The following is a 12,880-nucleotide window of genomic DNA, read 5'->3' as shown; positions in this document are numbered from 1 at the left end:
CCCCTCTCAGCCCCAGAGCAGCGGCTGTGTCTCCACCACGGGCCACCTGCCCACCCACTGGCCGGAAGGCTAGTGGGCTTGGGGAACCGCTGGGAAGGCAGTGTGGAAGGCAGGCAAGCATGGCAGGCTGTGGGGAAGAGTAGGCTGCTAGCTCCCTTCCCTGCAACCCTGCCATGCTTGCCTGCCTTCCCCATGGCCTTCTGCTTGCCTGCCTTTGCAAGCTGGCCATGGGGATGCCAGGAAGGCTACGTGGAAGGCAGGGAAGCATGGCAGGACTGTGGGCCGGGGGCTGGTTTGGGGGCGTGGCCAGATAGCGATTGCTACCGGTTCAGCAAACCAGCCCCAATCTCCACTACCAGTTCGCCCGAACAGGTAGCATTTCACCCCTGTTAATAACCTTATAAGAAAATTTAAAAGTTGAGTGATTTGAATCCAGTGTCTTGTGTAGACGTGTGCTTACTGACCCGCAAAGTAGGAAAAAATATGTTTAAATGTTAAAGAAATATTGTAGAGGTTGGGGAACAAATGGTTGTTTTGTGATCAGCCAGGCCTCGATAGTCATTTTGTGAATATGCAATCCCCTCACCTTAGTTGCTGTAATTATATGGCTGTATCCACACTTCCAAAATTGATGTGCTCAGTAGCTTAAAAAGTTTGTTTTGCTCTTCCAATAATGAAACAGTCTTTTAACATACAACCAAAACTGCATGCACCACTCCTTGCTTTTATCCTTCCTTTCCTATGAGCCAACTTTTAGAACAACTCAATGAAATGGTAATTTCCTCCATTCTATTAAGATAAATAAAGGATTAACTGGAAGGAAAAAGACAGGGGAAGGGAAGTTGGTGCCTCTTAGGACAAAGAAGACTACCACTAGTCCTCAACTTAGGACCATATTTGGGATTTGATTTTTGTTCATAAGTCATTGCAGTTATAAGTCGGAGTGCCCACTTGCCTAGACCCAATATTTTGACCATATTTGCAGTGGTGATTAAATGAATTGCATAGTCATAGGTCTGAATTACACATTCATTAAGTGAATCACATGGTCACTAAGGGAATCCATTCTCCCAAATGGGCATTTTGCTGCACACTGGAAAAAAGAGCACAAATTACAGTCATGTGATTTCTAGACATAGCAACCAGTCAAGGAGGCTGCTTGTCAAGCATCCAAAATGTGATGCTTTATGAGCACATTTTTCATGACCAGTTTAACTTTGAACGGTCATTAAATGACAGTTGTAAGTCGAGGACTACCTGCATAATTCTGTAAATAAGCACACTGTTCTGTATCTCCAAACAGAAACAATTCCCCCATGTTTTCTGTCCACATAATAGCAGGGTCCATATACTATTAGAACCTCTAAGTAAATGGGAGGCAGGATGTCAGTTCCCCTCTCTGCCAGTTCTAAGTTCCTCTGTTAGGGAAACATTGGCTGATAAGAGAAAAGATAATACCACTAGAAGCACAGAACTGAAGAAGCTTCCTGCATGAGAAGCAAAATGTTTTCAAAGAAAAAAACCAAGAAAGTCCAGTTGCCTTTTGAAAAAACACCTTTGGGACAACCATGACCTGAATGACTGAGAAATTACATATAGATTGAAAGCACACCAAATGTATCATATTGGAGTGATGGCATCAAAACTTTATTTATCCCCAAAATAGAACAAATCATACCACTTTTGACTAAATGAACCTGCTGTCACCGCAGTCCTGGAGCCATCCCATATTGAAGAGAAATATGGTTTGCTTTTGGCTTTTAACAAGACGTGTGATTGCAGCTCTTACTGTATTCTAAGCCATGTTTATGGTTTAACATTTTGTTTCAGCCAGACTTTTGTTGTTTGTTTTACACATCTTGCTTAAAACAACTGGGTTAGCATGACAAGGAGACACATTTCACATCTAGCTTGGACTGAAGAACCACTCTCCACCCCCACCCCCATTCTTGGATTACCACCTGGGAATAGTTGCAGCATGCTTGATATTCAAGCCCAGAGCTGGGTTTTGTCAAATCTCCAGCAGGTTTTGAGATGTAATAGTGGAGCTCTGAACTCTGGCACAGTATCAAAGGAGGTGTTTTTCTGTTTAGGTTTTGCCATTGGCATGCCTGTTTGTGAATTTGACTTGGTGAAGGATCCAGAAGTTCAGGATTTCAGACGAAACATACTTAATGTTTGTAAAGAAGCAGTCGAACTACGAGATGCTAATGCCCCCCATAGCAGAGCCTTGTACGTCTGTCCCCCAAACATAGAATCATCTGATCTACCAAAGCATATATACAATAAACTTGATAAAGGTAAAGAAAATGCATCACTTAATTCTTTCAGCATTCAGAGAAATTGGGATGATATTTTATATGAATTTGTACTGTAAATTGTAAAGCAAACTTTGAAATGCACACCATGCTGGTCTGTGTCCAGAGCAGATTTTATTTGATGTACACTGTTCTCACATCAGAGTAATCTATTCAGTACAAACAGTTTATTTTAAAGATATACCTTAAATTGTTTGGTGTAACCATTTCTTTTCAACATAAATAACAATCACAAAGTTTCCAGAAGTATTTGTTATTTATTGTATAGTAAACCACCAATGAGTTCAGCTATTGTTTCCTAAGTGGAATTTAAATGTTATAGCAAGATTGTAGATATCCTTCCCCTTTGCCTTTCTCCCCTCCTCCCACCCACCATACCCCCTCCAGTTTTCCCTGTTAGATTTATTTGCATGTACAATTTTAAACAAAAGGAGAAACTTGACGTGATACAATCAGTTCCCCTTTACCTTCCAAACTGACTCTTTCTGTTCTGCAACAGCAATTTCTCTTTCTCTCCCCCCTCCTTCCTGTGCTGCCTTCAGTTTGTTCCAGAACCAGAAAAGGTGCAGCACCTCTGGGTCCTAGGATCCTCCATCTCATCTGCCTCCTGCTATTATTGCTGATATAGCCTGAATCTATCCAAGCCCTATTCACTGATTTCTGCCTCTCGCCCTGCTACAGTATATCAGTGTGCCAATTTATAATCCTGTTGCCTTATAGCCTTTTTATTCATGTTTCTAAAACCTAATTGTTACCGTTATGGCAGAAAAAGATGGATAGTATTTAGTCCTTCGGGTCTGTTCATTTTTTGTTTTGTTTTAATTTCAGGATATGTATGAAGTAGAGTAACATAAAAGAGGCAGAGCTGTTCCTGTCTGTCTGCTGTTGCATGGTATGATGCCTAATGCAATCTGAACCAAATTTCTTCTTTTTCAGGTCAAATAATAGTAGTGATTTGGGTTATAGTCTCCCCCAACAATGACAAACAGAAGTACACCTTAAAAATCAATCACGATAATGTGCCAGAACAAGTAATTGCTGAAGCAATCAGGAAAAAAACACGTAGTATGTTGCTATCGCCAGAACAGCTGAAACTCTGTGTGTTGGAGTACCAGGGGAAATATATTTTAAAAGTCTGTGGTTGTGATGAGTATTTGTTAGAAAAGCACCCACTGAGTCAGTATAAGGTAAGTGAATATCAAGTATATTTTCAGAATTAATGTCATTCATCCAAACTGGAGTCGGGGAATTATGATTTTAGGTTTTATTGAATTTGTATACCGCCCTACTCCCAAAGGACTCAGGGCGGTGAACAGGCACAGGATAAAATACAGAAATACAAAAGTTAAAAACAATTTAAAACCAAATTAAATAATTTGGCCCACGACAATTTAAAATCCCAATAAATTTAAAACAAATTAAAATTCCAATTTAAAATTTAAAAGAAAGGGGAGAAAAAATTAGGCCAGGCCAGCTTGCTGGAATAAGAGGGTCTTAAGAGCACGGCGGAAAGTGCGCAGATCCGGGATCCTCCGAATTATGGGAAAACAGACCTGTGTAAATAAGAAAAATGCAACTGATATAGCAGGGTGCAAAATATGATGCTCTGAAACTATTTTTATATGTGTGTGTTATTTAGCAGGTTACTGGGAAATTTCAGTTTTGAATATTCCACTTACTTAATATAATGTATTGTTATATAGTGGAAATCATTGACTCCAGCACCTGACAGGTCAACTGTTTGAAATAAAATGGTAATACTTTATTTAACCTTAGCCTGAGTGTTGCATGTTAGCTTCATTAGATGCTGATGTTGTGTTGCCTTCTTGGCCCTAAATAGTAAAATCTTAATAGTGCTGACATTGTGAACTTCCTAACTAAGTAAAGATGATTCAGAAAAGGTATGTCCATGTCATTGTGCTTTTGTTTTGTTCTGCTTACCTATTTCAGTATATTCGGAGCTGTATCATGCTTGGCCGAATGCCCAATTTGATGCTGATGACTAAAGAGAGTCTCTATGCCCAGCTGCCATTGGATACGTTTGCAATGCCATCTTATTCTAGGCGTATTTCTACAGCTACTCCTTACATGAATGGGGAAGCTTCTGCCAAATCTCTCTGGGCTATTAACAGTCATCTGAGAATTAAGATTCTCTGTGCTACTTATGTAAATGTAAATATTCGGGACATTGACAAGGTAGGAGAGGAACTCTGGCTGTGCGGGTATGATAGTTGTGTTCTTGATTAGCAACATCAAAATATGTCTGATTCTGAACTCTCTGTGGACTATCTAACAAAAACAGTCCAAACAGAAATGGAAGTCGATTAGTGAATGTTCTGATGAGGGTGGCATGGATACCTCTTATTGAAATTTATGTGTTTTAGTTCACTTGGATCATCTTAAAATATGTTTTGTTACAAACTTGTTTTTCCTTTGGATACTCATCCAAGTTTGAACCATATCAGAAATTTGGTAAACTTTTACAGAGGGCTTGATTTTATTCTGCAGTTTTAATGCTTGCATTTATTCTTAAATGTGGTGGATTTCCAATATAAAATAAAAGTAATTTTGCTAAGTTCTTCTGTTAAAAAGAAAACTATTTTTATTGGCCTGTACTTGCTAATTCTATTTAATTTGAAAATTGCCCTTAATTGCCTTGAGTTGTTTATAAAAATATTACAAGCAGGAAATCAATAAAGAAATAAAATAAACATAAAAAATAATCAATCAATTGATTAATTTTCGGTGTACATTTTGCTTTTCTTGAATCAGTGTCAATTTTTAGTGCCTCTATGATTATGTTTATACTTTTTTCAGATTTATGTCAGAACTGGTATCTATCATGGAGGAGAGCCTTTATGTGATAATGTAAATACTCAAAGAGTACCTTGCTCCAATCCCAGGTAAATGATACAAATGAAATTTAAAAAAGGAAACTAACCCTTTGTATTAACAGAACACATCATCAAGATGAAATTGTAGGATGTGTTTACTTATATCCAAGTGTAGAAGGCTGGCATATTGTAGCATGCTACTTTTTCACTTAATGAAGAGTTGTGTCAACTAACGTTTGTGCTTAATTTGATATTTTTTATATGAGCAAATCCAGATGATTAGATTCAAATTTTCTTTGTCAAGAGCATAAAGAATGAATTTGTCTTATGACATTGCACTTTATGACCGCATCACTCAGCAATAGAAATTCCTGTCCCAACCATGACCATTATCTGGCTAGTTTCTTTTCGTGAACAAGTATCAGAATGCTTCTTCCTGGGATTATGCAATTTCTACTTTATGCTTTGTGCAAGTGCAGTATAGCCAACTGTTAACTCTAAAGCTGAAATCTGTCTCTTTTGCTCTATCTAATTGACATAAATAATTGGAAAAGTATACCACGCTGAGTTTTGATAATGGCATAGGGCATTCAGGCTAGCACTAACAGCCATTTTGCATTCAAAATGGAATGTTTAGAATAGCCTTTCCTGCAAATTTGCAGGAATTAAAATTTGCCTAGGTTTTTAATAACAGGATTAGCTCTTGTTGAAGTCAGTCCCTAAGGCAGGGGTGACAAATTCGTGGCCTATGGGTCAGATGCATCATGCCCTGGCCACGCCCACACCCAGTTTAGCGAAGGGTGAAAAAAATCACGATATGTCATACGATCATGTCGTGACGACGCGAGTTTGACGCCTCTGCTCTAAGCTCTTTAGGGCTTTCCAGATAACCACTGATTGTGCTGTACCTGCCCCATTAGAATAACTAAATAAGCTGCTTCAGTTCTACCCAGAAAGTAATCAGTAACGGCTAAAAATCTTTGTTATCAATTTTTGATTTACCATGTAATTGAAAAATATTTGGCAATAAACTTATATCTCTTTTAGATGGAATGAATGGCTGCAGTATGATATGCTTGTTCTTGATCTTCCACGTGCTGCTCGGCTTTGCCTTTCTATCTGCTCTGTTAAAGGCAGAAAGGGTGCAAAGGAGGTAAAATTCTCCTCATTGACTATTAGAAATGAAGTAGGACGAACTGTTGTTTTACAAATATTCTCAACATTTATACTGTCTTGATTGATGAAAGTAGTACTGTAATTTATGTTTCCTCGTTTATTTCCTTTAAATCTGAGCTTGCAATATCTTACTAATAGAGGAGACTAAACACTGATTGTTTGCTCTTTTGAAGGAGCACTGCCCATTGGCGTGGGGAAATATTAATATGTTTGATTACACAGACACTCTTGTTTCTGGCAAAATGGCTCTGAATCTGTGGCCTGTCCCCCATGGGTTAGAAGACCTTCTTAATCCCATTGGAGTCACCGGATCCAACCCAAATAAGGTAAATAATAATAATAAGGACTCGATAGATAAGATAAAAATGCCAAACTCAGTCCAAGCATCTGGTTGACTATGCGGCCAACCATAATAATAATACCAGGGGAGAGTAGAGTATAAGACAAAGAATTGGAGAAGATCAAAAAGTACCAAGATATGAAAATCCAAGCTGAAAAAACTGGAGAGAAGTTTGGTCTACTAGTGGTTAGGACAGCAAGCTAGAAAGTCGGAGATTGTGAGTTCAAGTCTCGCCTTAGGGATGAAAACCAGGTGGGTAACTTTGGGCCCGTTAGTCTCTCTCTCTCAGACCAACCTATCTTAAGAGGGTTGTTGGGGAAATAGGAGGAGGAAGGAACATTATGTATGTTTACCATCTTGAGTTATTTATAAAAATAATAAAGGCAGGATACAAATAAACAGATGACCATGGTGATCCCAATACTAGATGTTATACCAAAACATCTTGGATGGCACTTAAAAAAATTGTGCATTGAAAAAATTTCCATCTGTCAATTACAAAAGGCTACACTGCTTGGATCTGCACTTAAACTATTCCGGTACATAATAGCATTCAAAATTCTTGGGCAGAATTCAATGCATCTGAAGTCTAATACCTGCTAATGAACTGGCAGCTGTGATTTCACATTATTGTGTTTATAATAAAATGTTTCAAGCCAATTTCTTAAATCATGTTTTCTCTTTAGGAAACTCCTTGTTTGGAACTGGAATTTGATTGGTTTAGCAGTCCTGTCAAGTTTCCTGACATGTCAGTAATAGAAGAACATGCTATCTGGATTATTTCTCGAGAACAGGGATTTAATTACAACCATGCAGGGCTGGTGAGTACTTTTTTTTTCTTCTCTAATTTTCTTGGAGCTAAGAAGATGAACAACAAATTCTTAGGTCCTTTGTGTATAGAAATATAGCTATCAACCTGCTCTCTAGGTACCAAAATAAAATAGCAATTGCTTTACATCTTCAAAATGTAAAATTCAAAATTATATAGTACCCTGTTTCCCCGAAAATAAGACATCCCCTGATAATAAGCCCAATCGGGCTTTTGAGCACATGTGCTAAAATAAGCGTCCCCCTGAAAATAAGCCCTCCTCAAAAATATTTAAATGCAGAGCTGGAAATCAGGTAAGACGGCAAGAGGAACCCCGTCTTGCTCCACGTGCCCCAAGATAATAAGACCTCCCCAAAAATAAGGTCAACTGCTTATTTTGGGGTTCAAAAAAATATAAAACAGAGTTTTATTTTCGGGGAAACATGGTACTAATTGTATGAGTTCAGTGTTGTGACTTGACCTAACAATAAAATTGTAACTCTCTGTATTCACCTGTTGGAGAAACCAAGTAAATTACTGTTTACCTGAGTCCTCACCTGACTGAAAACTCCAAACAGGCTCATTAATATTATTGCCTTCCTTTGGATATATTCCATATTAAGTTATTGAGTAGCTTTTATTTAAAATAAACATTTTTTTAAAAAAAATAATATGTTGAAAGATTATTGATTTATGGGGAAAAACACAGATTTTAGTTCATCAAATTATATCATAGTGGGGAAAAAAATCATGTCTATGTCTATAATGCTGTATTTTTAAACCATTTAAGGAAGCATCAAAACCTGTTCGAAGATCTCTCGAGCTTCATGTACATTCTTTAGTGCTAAACAAAGAAACACTTTTTCCATTACAAACCTTTATATGTAACGGAAATATTCCCAAGCAGTTTTCCGTCAGCTGGTTCAGAAGATAAAATTAGTCTTTTTGAGCACTTTTGTCAATAACAACATTTGAACAAGGTGCTCATTATATGAATGATGCTATGTATTCCTTTCTTCCACAGAGTAACAGAATAGCTAGAGATAATGAGTTAAGAGACAACGACAAAGAGCAGCTCCGGGCAATCTGTACTAGAGACCCCTTATCTGAAATAACTGAACAAGAAAAAGACTTCCTTTGGAGCCACAGGTATAACAACCAGCTTTTCAGTATGTAAATGATATTACAGAGCATAGCTGTGTCTATGGTCCTTAGATATGATCCAGCTGCCCCTAAACCTTAAGCAGAGGTTTATTGAGTTTTTTTATATGGAGTTATATTTCTGTAAGCTGCCCAGAGTCACTATGAATGAATTAGGCAGCCATAAAAAAAATCTTAATAAATAAAGAAATCTTAATAAATAAATCATTCCTAATCCTGTGATGGCGAACCTATGGCATGTGTGCCAGAGGTGGCACACAGAACCCTCTCTGCTGGCATGCGCACCATCGCCCCAGGTTAGATCTCCATGGCATTTCTTTTGTGAGCTTCTGTTTCCCTGCAAACGACAAAACAGAAGCTCACGAAAGAAAAAGATCTTACCTCTTGCCGCACTGCCAGTGTTGAGATGCCCCGCATCCCGCTGGCCAGCTGGTCTTCGGGTCTCTGTTGAGCATGTACACGCATGTACACGCATGTGCCCATTTGCACATGTCTGCGCATGCGCGCATTCAACACATGCACCTTTCCATTTGGGCACGCGCGTGCGCACAGTTTGGGCACTCGGTATCTAAAAGGTTCACCATCACTGTCCTAGTCTGTGCTGAATGTAGAAATTAAAAAAATGTACCAGGGAGTAGCTTGTGCTATCTGCATTTGTTTAAGCAACATATTAGTTCTCTAAATATATAGAGTTCAGTTCCAGTTCAAGACAGGAGATTATTTCTAAAGTATTAAATGTGTTAGGTGATCTAAATCTGTTTTATTTAAAGCCACCAAGGTCTTTTGAGATTATATTGGTGACACTGATTTTATATATCTTTTCTGGAGTATGGGCCCATGTCCTGCCTTAAGACTCATAAAGAATTCTTTTCATAGGAATTCTGCTGACATTTAAGAATGTTCTTTTCAAACAAACTATTTTTTTAAAAAAATACTATCCTTAGTTTAATATATTATTTCTTGATTCATATAGATTTCATACAGAAGTAATACATAGAATTATTTGTGAAATATACTTCTCTCTGTCTCCTTTTTCAGGCACTATTGTGTATCTATGCCAGAAATTCTACCTAAGCTGCTTTTGTCTGTTAAATGGAATTCCAGGGATGAAGTAGTCCAGGTAACAACTCTATTGCTGAACAAATGCCTTTAAAAACTTATTTATTAAGCAGGACTTTTAATGTTTCATTATAGTTGTTGTTAGTTGTGAAGTCGTGTCCGACCCATCGCGACCCCATGGACAACTTTCCTCCAGGCCTTCCTGTCCTCTACCATTCCCCGGAGACCATTTAAGCTCATTCATTATAGTAGGATGCTATAATATTATATCTGATGCAATATGAGATAACATGATAAACTTCCCTGGGGCTACTGGGCCTAGTAGAACATCCATATTCAGAGATGAAGCACCATTAGCTACTAAGTGGTATGGACTAAAAGGCAGCCATTATCTTATATCCTCTTTCTGCCCTTCTCAAGATACCTGTTAGTCCACTGAGAAGAATTTGGTCTGACTCAGAAGGTTGTTTTCATGACTATAGTCAATTTTGCTCTCTTACTGTATCTCATACAGATGTACTGCTTGATAAAAGACTGGCCGCAAATCAGGCCAGAGCAAGCAATGGAGCTTTTGGACTGCAATTATCCAGATCCAATGGTGCGAGCCTTTGCAATTCGGTGTTTGGAAAAATACTTGACAGATGACAAACTCTCTCAGTATTTGATTCAGCTGGTTCAGGTACTGTGCTCTGTTTGAAATAACTGTGCTTCTATCATATGTACAGGAATTCAAAAGTTACATACTTAAATGGAATTTCCCAAGGACAGTATGACAGAATTTTTCTCATGAAATTTTAAAAGTGATTTGGAATTAGTCAGAGGAGAGCAAGAAAAGAATGTAATTGAAAAGAACTTTTTTATGGGCAGCTATATGAAAAGTTACCTCTGCACAAGCATCTACAGTTCACAAATAAGCATCATTTAAAAAAATGAGATAAAATCCTAAATCATTAGCCCGCCCAATTACCAAACCCCAATACCTGCTTAAGAGCTATCAGTCAGAAACCATAGTACAGGATGTCTTTATTGAATTACCGCTTGTTCATGGTGCTAAATGAGGGGGACTTATGTCAGGTCTTCGTAGTTGTTGCCATCGCAGTGTCCCCACTTCCATGTGTTCGTCAGACACTTTACAAGAGGCTTAGAGTTACATTGTAGCAGCTGTTCCCAATTACCATCATTAAGCAAAGACTACCTGTACACAAATAGCCATGCTGATGTCCTCAGGAGTGTTCCAGCCTTAGAAATACTGATAACGCCAATCACAATTTAATTTCATTGTTATCTCTAGGTTCTGAAGTATGAACAATACTTGGATAACCTCTTGGTAAGATTTTTACTCAAGAAGGCACTGACTAATCAGAGAATAGGGCACTTCTTCTTTTGGCATTTAAAGTAAGTTTAGATTATTATTATCTCTTTTATTCATTAAACATGAAACTCATGTCAACTGAACATTTAAAAATGTATCACACGTATCATTAACTGGTGTTGATGGTTGCTACGGGTTGCTGCCAGCATCCTAGGTATCGACCAAGTATCTTTTAAAATGTATGATGTTCCGAGTAGCGCAATTTTTTTCCGTTCCGCTGATGTTATTGCAGGAAGCTGTAATTTCTTGATGTATTTTGTAAAATTGTTGGACATGGTGCCAAGTGCCCCGATAACAATGGGTATCACTGTGACATGTTTCATCCATAATCGCGTAGTTTCGATGGCCAGGTCGCAATATCTCGTGATTTTTTTCCTAGTTCTTTTTCTTCTACTCTGGTGTCTCCTGGTACAGTGATATCAATAAATTGTATGCTTCGTTGTTGTTGTTGTTGTTATTTATTATTATTCAACTTTCTGAACCACCCATCTCCCTTAAAGAGTATTACATTATAATACCTTGTATTATAAAGACAAGGAATCTAAGCTTAACTATCTTGTGACTAAGAGGCTAAAATAGTTTTTATTTTTATAGTGTTTTATATGGTTGAAAATATACTTGATAAACAAGATCTTCCAGTAACTCTTTTGGCTGTAAAATAAATGCCAAAAGTTGATGATATTAAACCATTATTATAACATAAAATTGAATGTGTTTAAAAAAATAATAATAATAATAATTTGATTTATATGCCGCCCTTCTCCGGAGACTCAGGGCGGCTTACAATGCGTTAAGCAATAGCCTTCATTCTTTTGTATATTTTATACAAAGTCAGCTTATTGCCCCCACAAACTGGGTCCTCATTTCACCTACCTTAGAAAGGATGGAAGGCTGAGTCAACCTTGAGCCTTGGAGAGATTCGAACCAGCAAACATTGCAGGCAGCTGTGTTAATAACAGGGTGCACTAAACCCTTGTACTATCAAGGCTCTTATGAACATCTTTAGCAATCTGTATCATTACTTAATCTAATATATTCTTATATATAGGTCTGAAATGCACAATAAAAATGTGAGCCAGAGATTTGGTCTGCTTTTGGATTCCTACTGCCGAGCTTGTGGAATGTACCTAAAACATCTGAGTCGGCAAGTGGAAGCGATGGAAAAATTGATTAATCTCACAGATATCCTGAAGCAGGAGAAAAAGGATGAAACACAAAAGGTAAAATTATTATGCATGAGCAAAATAAGGTTTAAGATTATGGTATGTTTTATATTTTTATTTTATTATTAGATTTTCATATTGCCTTTATTACATTATAAGTACCTCAGGGTGTCATATATACTCCTTCCTCCTCTTATTTTCCCCAACACCTGTCAGGTGACTAAAAGTGAATGACTGGGCCAAAGTCACCCAGTCAGCTTTCATGCCTAAGGTGGGTCTAGAACTCATCTATGCCTGTTTTCTAGGTCAGTACTTAGACATTACACCAAACTGGCTCTAACTATATGTATTTAGAAAGCAGCATTTGTAGAATTTGCTCTATTTTTCTCCCGTTGAAATGTTTCAAATACCATGCTGGTATTCATGCTAAAAGCAACTTTTGAAATATATGGGTCTATCATTACGTACTCAGAGCTGTCATTAAACAGGTACAGATGAAATTCCTTGTGGAGCAAATGAGGCGGCCGGACTTCATGGATGCTCTTCAAGGCTTCATATCTCCTCTTAATCCTGCTCATCAGCTTGGAACCCTGAGGTATCGTTTCCTTTCCAGAAATTATTAGAGCCGGGAATATATATGGAATATGAA

The 12,880-nt window shown here is 37.8% G+C and overlaps 1 protein-coding gene across 1 annotated transcript in view; it reads left to right on the top strand.

The window, feature by feature from the left end:
- The window catches only part of PIK3CA (phosphatidylinositol-4,5-bisphosphate 3-kinase catalytic subunit alpha), a 41,081-nt gene that overhangs the window by 17,458 nt on the left and 10,743 nt on the right, over nucleotides 1-12,880 (top strand). Inside the window, exons 4-16 of the mRNA XM_070944984.1 lie at nucleotides 2,094-2,300; nucleotides 3,255-3,505; nucleotides 4,269-4,514; nucleotides 5,136-5,221; nucleotides 6,200-6,305; nucleotides 6,502-6,654; nucleotides 7,355-7,489; nucleotides 8,501-8,625; nucleotides 9,676-9,757; nucleotides 10,211-10,375; nucleotides 10,988-11,091; nucleotides 12,117-12,288; nucleotides 12,720-12,826. Of these exons, the coding sequence (XP_070801085.1) occupies nucleotides 2,094-2,300; nucleotides 3,255-3,505; nucleotides 4,269-4,514; nucleotides 5,136-5,221; nucleotides 6,200-6,305; nucleotides 6,502-6,654; nucleotides 7,355-7,489; nucleotides 8,501-8,625; nucleotides 9,676-9,757; nucleotides 10,211-10,375; nucleotides 10,988-11,091; nucleotides 12,117-12,288; nucleotides 12,720-12,826 (1,939 nt within the window). The remainder of the gene's footprint in view (nucleotides 1-2,093; nucleotides 2,301-3,254; nucleotides 3,506-4,268; nucleotides 4,515-5,135; nucleotides 5,222-6,199; nucleotides 6,306-6,501; nucleotides 6,655-7,354; nucleotides 7,490-8,500; nucleotides 8,626-9,675; nucleotides 9,758-10,210; nucleotides 10,376-10,987; nucleotides 11,092-12,116; nucleotides 12,289-12,719; nucleotides 12,827-12,880) is intronic.

Source organism: Pituophis catenifer, unplaced genomic scaffold, assembly GCF_029215685.1.
Source record: "Pituophis catenifer annectens isolate HBS135680 unplaced genomic scaffold, rPitCat1.0.hap2 SCAF_6, whole genome shotgun sequence".
Taxonomy (NCBI): Eukaryota; Metazoa; Chordata; class Lepidosauria; order Squamata; family Colubridae; genus Pituophis; species Pituophis catenifer.
The sequence above is the reverse complement of the archived record's forward strand: the minus strand, read 5'-3'. Positions and strand labels throughout refer to the sequence as shown.